At 34.2% G+C, this 6056-nt stretch overlaps 1 protein-coding gene across 2 annotated transcripts; it reads right to left on the bottom strand.

Moving 5' to 3' along the window:
- Positions 1 to 4067: 4067 nt before the first annotated feature.
- On the bottom strand, positions 4068 to 5936 carry LOC139693859 (protein TEX261). Of its 2 annotated transcripts, none has more exons than XM_071592166.1 (6): positions 5673 to 5936; positions 5503 to 5582; positions 5242 to 5395; positions 5016 to 5083; positions 4824 to 4935; positions 4068 to 4751 (listed from the first exon to the last, which is right to left on the bottom strand). In XM_071592166.1, exons 1-6 carry the CDS (start codon positions 5740 to 5742, stop codon positions 4633 to 4635), a joined length of 603 nt encoding a protein of 200 aa, XP_071448267.1. In that variant the 5' UTR covers positions 5743 to 5936; the 3' UTR covers positions 4068 to 4632. The 2 variants fall into 2 exon arrangements, with proteins under 2 accessions (XP_071448267.1, XP_071448268.1); XM_071592167.1 differs by having other exon boundaries at positions 5677 to 5936.
- Positions 5937 to 6056: the final 120 nt, after the last annotated feature.

Here is a 6056-nt window from a genome sequence, read left to right as displayed (position 1 = left end):
TATTTCGTCATAACATCTAGTTCCTTTAAAAGCCCCAAAATTTCAGAGTTTAAAAGATTTAATATTTCACAGCCGTGGCTTTGATGCTGCACATCATCATCAGGTAAAATACATCAACATTTTTTCAACTTATATAGTCTGGCTGCAAGAGGGGAGTAAGGGAGAGGAGAGGGGGTAAGGTAGGGGCAGTAAGGGAGAGGGGTTGAGTTTAGGTGCTGCAACCTATTAGTGGAGGGTCTGTATTGGAAGGTTACTGGCTCAAATTTGTGAGTTTATATTAATTAAATGAAGAACACAACGTAAGACTCCACAGTTCTTAGAAATAGTGGCGGAAAAAAACCAACACATTGTGTTCTACATTTAATTAGGGGGAGGGGGGTGTTGTTGGGATAAAAAAAATTAAATATTTATTGCGGAAGTGTTAAGTTTCTTTTTACCCTCTGAATGAAGAAATTCTACAAAGTTAAACCTGAAACTTTTATGTTTGAGAGATTACATAATAAAATCAACTTTAACATTGCCTAATTTATAATATTTTGACAAGACTAATTTTGATTCAACATTCAATGCTTCATCAAATTTCTATGAGGAAATAAAAATCCTCAATTCTGCCGACATTGATGATAAAGATGATTACGTCCAGTTATCACTTTTCCATGCACAATTACACTATAGGTAAACTAGAAGTTCATGTCAATTACATCCTGCTCTAAGAAAGAACACTTTCTGATCAAGCTATGAAATACTCACCATAATGATACAAATTATCAAGGGCATGGTACTAAAATTTTTCATGGTACGAAACGTTAGTGCATGTTCACAGTCTATGAAAATCCCATCATAAATTAATTGTTTGAAAAAAAATATTTGCCTTGTCATCTATGCTAAAATATTCAAATCCCTAGCTTGTAGGATTTACAGAGGTATTATGATCACAACTTTATCAGCAATTGCTGTTTTTTCTGATATTTAATCTCAAAAATTTGTAGTTTTTCATATGGGCTACTAAGAGCAAAAAATTTGCATTATCCATATAGTTAACATGGGTACTAGGTAGGAGTTGAGGATATCTAGTATTCACCTAAGAAGCAATGATATGAAATGAAAGGACCATTTCAAGTAAAAGTTTAATGTCTCTGGTAAATGTAAGGAAATAGTTGCAGTTAATGTTGTTGATTTTTTTAATTTCACCTGATGAAAGACTTGAAAGAGATTACCTGAACTAAATTTTAAAGCATGAAAGATTAGAGAGCCAATAAATTTTCATTGGTCAAAATTCTTGAGAGATAGGAGCAGGCATGTTATATCCGAGTGGATCAAGGGCAGTATGCTGAACAGTTACTAGAAACATTTAGGTCAATAAACTGTCTACTATTACTCCAGTTACTCTGGAGCAAAAGCTCTGGAATAAAATAAAAGATTTGAATTACCCTTATCAAAATATTATTGGTGGTGGTATTTAACTGAAATGACACTCCCAGAGATAGCTCATGCTTGCAGTCAATTCATTTGATTTAAATGGAAAGAGATTGAATGTAAAACATTTTAAGATCGAGAAAAGGTTCAGCAAATACATTACTTCCAAAGAAGGTCAAAATATTTCGAATATTTGTTGTTCCATATTGAGTAAACAAGTACTTTGACTAGATTTCTATTAGCATTGGCAGATTAGGCAATTTCTTGGTTGTTGAGAAACCAAAAAGGTACACGAGATTAAGTATATTACCTCCATTGAGGCCCATATGGTATTACCTTGTGTCTACACAAAGCTTTCAAATGAGCAAATGATCCTGTTATGTCATCATACAAAAATCAAAAAGCATCATTTTGTCCGAATATCATGAAGTTTTAACAATTTAAGTCTGTACATGTTCGGTATAAAGACACAAATGAACCTTCAAGAGAAAGTGGTTACAAATACCCTAAAACAGGTGTTCTATACAACTACAGAGCTGAGGCCTGTGAGTAATTTGAGTTTACGGCAATTAGATTATCAGGGAGAGGTGATACTCCCTGATAAGAACTAAATGTATGGTTGAAATAGCTGTCACGGCAACTTGATGTTCATTTGCCGTTTCCAATGTTCTATAAAAATGTTTATGAACAAAGTATTTGTTTTAGTGAGTGTAAGTGATGATCTATTTAATTTTTAAAATGTTCACTGCCTTCCATCCCACTTACATATCTTTTAATTATTCAAGATCATTAAATAAACGTAACACGCATCAGAAGTCCAAGATTTGATAAAAGTGTATTTGTAATACTTTTATGGTCTCAATTGTTTTGGCTTGTAATTTTTTTACACTTTATAATTATTATATTTATTTGTCCAGAGATCAGTAGCATCATGCCACTTGAAGATTCATCAAGAGTGATTTGGGTAGAAAATTAATGCATACATATTAGGAAGTAAGTATAGATAGGTGAAATAATATGAAGCAGACTCAAGGTGCAGCTTTCAAAAAAGCTTGCACCAGAGACAGTTTAGTGGCATCCACTCGAAAACGCAAATCTTTGATTAACTACCAATCTCGAGTGTTAGTCTTTTAATAACATTAAGCCCATAGGTAGTATTAAGCATCCTTACAAACGGTGGTTGTAGAAATTTAAAAGATTTCTTGTGGTAACAGTGGAAAGATTCATTAGCCACAAAGACAAGTAAAGAAGGTTATTTTTAGTGAACATAATAACAAATATACACAGAGAATTATTATATAAATTTTAAACTAAAGTTGAGGTATATCACAGGGCTCCTTGCTTATAAGTTAACTACCAAAATAAAATATTTACAAACCAATTGATTCACTTGGTAGGTTTAAACATTACATTGAGATTAGATCTAGTTTAGCAGTAATGTTTACCTTGCAACCAAATAAAAATGCAGCAAATATGAAACCACAGCTACCAACCTGAGGGTTGGCTTTCTAGGTAAGGGTAGAGGCAACCTAGTACTAAGCCCAACATCAAGTGAAATTTACAAATCAGCATAAGGGGACCAATTCCTTTCCCTGTGCCAACTATGGTTTCCGATGAGGATCTGCAACACAAACAATCACACAGCTAACATAATGCTAAAGGGTGTCCACAGAAATCTCCTGGAATCGAAGTCAGACCCTTTGGTAAGCAACCCAGCACTATACCCACTGGACTAACATGTCTCCTAACCTATATAATGCAACCTATATTACTGTTTATAGTTGGAAGATACATCAGCATGAGTAGATACTGAATATTATAAAAGTATCATTTACTGTCGTAAATAGCTAATAATATGCCATATTAACAGTGTAGTTTGCTTTTGTTGAGGAAGCACATGAAACTTGTCTTACTATGTGGTGTACAAATATACTCACCCCACAATAATTTTATTCCGAATAACTCCTGAAATTTTGAGGGCTACATTTACCATCTTTAGGAACCGAGGTTACTGCAGGAACTTCATTTTAATGGAAAGGTAATCCTTGCCAAACTAATCAAGTGTTCAATTTCAGGAAGTTACGAAGACACTAGTCATGCAATTTTGTGAGACATTGACTACTCTATATAAGTTAATGTCCACTGATGACATTGATAAAATTACAACAATATTTGTCATCAGTATACCTAGTTGTCAACTCCAAGAACAGATTTTAGTATTTTAGGTATATTATGGTCCAAAAAATATAATTGATATGCATGTATTATGTTTAAACTACCTAATTTGCACCTTATTAAGTATGTCATCTCATGAGAAAAATTACCGTATATGATGGAGAAAAGTCTAGTTGATTTTAGTGAAAATGACAGAGAATTGCATCACGATACAGGGTCGAGTACCATCAAATTTGTAGCAGGCCCTGATTTTTGGTAACCATTAAAGTTCACAAAATTTTTGGTAGCCATTGGACATAGGCTGTTGAAGAGAAACTAACTAATTAGAATTTCAAAAATATACAAACTAATCTCCTGCAGAAATATGAAAACTCGAATGATCCCATATACTACAACCTTTAAAGAATCAGGGGAAGGACTACACATTTTGAACAAATGGAAGAACATTCATTAATTTTTATAAGTTTTAACCACCATTGATTGCTGCAATGGCATATGTAAATTTATTGGTCACATATACAAAAATGATTACAAAGAATCAATTTCCTAGACATTTACCACAAATATGTAGATTAATATCCTTCATCTCCCAAATAGCAGTTATGATACTAAAAAGTATTCTGCATTGTATCACCATGCAATATTCAACCTTAAAACACAGCCTCCATCAACTTTCCCATTTTTATTCAATAGGAAAATTACGTTATTGCCAATCAATGATCCAAAAGCATGGAGCCGATCGAGAATTTATGTACAAGAAATGACGTCTTCTTTTTCACAACATAAGTAAGGGAATAAATAGTCCATTTCCCATACAACACCATAGGGAATCAATAAATTATGTTTGATCAATCAATTGGCATATTTACACTTGCTGAGTAGAACCCACCGATTCATTTACACAATAAAAACAATAAATGGCAGTCATGGCCTTCAAGTACAATTTGTACCAAATTTGTATTTCCCCCTGGGTACATTTATCGCACTTCAATGTAGAGATTAAATTCTCCCATCGTGTCATGTAGCTAAAATGTTCATCACTCAAAAAGCTTTCTTGCTTCTGTGTGGTAATATTGAATCTTTTGCGTAGTTGAAAAATGAAAGCAGGCCATACTTTTTCCCATGCCTTAAAAAGTAGTTGCTCACGACGTCAGTATCATCTGTAATAAAATGTCTTCTTTAGCTCTGAATAATTAACTAACAAGCAAAACTTCGGCAAATAACAATCTTACCTAAGAGCGGCCGTGTTTCTGAAAGAGTTGGTAAGACATTTTCGTTGGCCGAGAGAGAAACAAAGAGGGCGAATGGAACTAGCCATAAGCACAAGGTAAAGTAAGCCATGACCTACGAAATAATTAAAGCATAATTATTTCAAGTTCAAGATAAATAATTTTTAAATTGGCTACATTATTTAATCCAATTACCTCAGAAAAGGAGTAATACACTGTGGAAAAATACTGGAAAGCCAAGTAGTGGTTGACAAACAGCATGACTGAATGGGGGATAGAAAAGGTGATATTATGACCGCATAAGTGTGCTGGCAAAAATAGTTATACGACTTCATATGATTCCACCGTGTTGATCACACATCATTATAACAGGAATTTATTATTCGGGAACGCCAATATCCAGCAAATTCGAAATACTTGCCTATTCCCACAATAAATGCCGGTGATGTTAACACGAAAAATGGAAATGTCTTCAATATAAACAGATGTGCCAATTGACTAATAAAACCGCCTATAACGACTGACCTAGGAAAATCTTCGAACAGGAAAATGCCCAGATATATACATAGAGTACCCTGGAATGTTAACAATAGCATTACAATGGCAGTTGCAGAAACAAAAATTATGCGAAATCAGTGTGAAATAACAGGTGCGAAAATCAAAATTATAGATGTAAACTTACCACAACCATCCACCAAATAACTCTCTTGGTCATGACTGTGTACTCTTCGACTAGTTCTGCTAGGTAGTACAAGCCGGCCGCTACCAAAAACAGGGTTTCAGTGAACATTTAGGACAAAGTTAATAGGTTGAAGGAATTAATATGCATGCAGTGATAACAGAAATTCATACCCACTGCCACCGTCACAAACGAAATTTGCACGAGGGCCGCGATCCAACTCAAAAGATATAAAAACCACATTTTTGGTCAGAAATATTGTTTACAGCTACTGTTTATTTCATAGTGAAATTTGAACTGCCTCTTTTATAATTGCCTTCAAAGTGTTTCGCGACTTTTAATTACTACCGCCAAGCAGGTCACTGCGCAAATAAAATTGCAATATTTATTAGCTCCAGCAGATCATAAAAATCACCAGATGATTTGGTTGTAGATGGTTGTTGCGCTATCGTAAAATGAATGATCGGAAATCCGAAAATGCGATCTTCGATATGTAGTTTAGAGTCGATTCGTGATGTACTACGAACACTGCGATAAGTGTGGCTTGTTCCTTCAAC

This window comes from Hetaerina americana, unplaced genomic scaffold, assembly GCF_022747635.1.
Source record: "Hetaerina americana unplaced genomic scaffold, ioHetAmer1.1.p SCAF_5, whole genome shotgun sequence".
Lineage (NCBI taxonomy): Eukaryota > Metazoa > Arthropoda > Insecta > Odonata > Calopterygidae > Hetaerina > Hetaerina americana.
The sequence above is the reverse complement of the archived record's forward strand: the minus strand, read 5'-3'. Positions and strand labels throughout refer to the sequence as shown.

What these genes read in the sequence shown, in the direction of transcription:
- LOC139693859 (XM_071592166.1), bottom strand. Translation starts at nt 5,742, where the DNA reads ATGTGGTTTTTATATCTTTTGAGTTGGATCGCGGCCCTCGTGCAAATT. An exon ending in GTTTGTGACGGTGGCAGTGG is followed by an intron (nt 5,583 to 5,672) that starts GTATGAATTTCT and finishes TGTTTTTGGTAG; the next exon opens with CGGCCGGCTTGTACTACCTA. An exon ending in TGTATTACTCCTTTTCTGAG is followed by an intron (nt 4,936 to 5,015) that starts GTAATTGGATTA and finishes ATTATTTCGTAG; the next exon opens with GTCATGGCTTACTTTACCTT.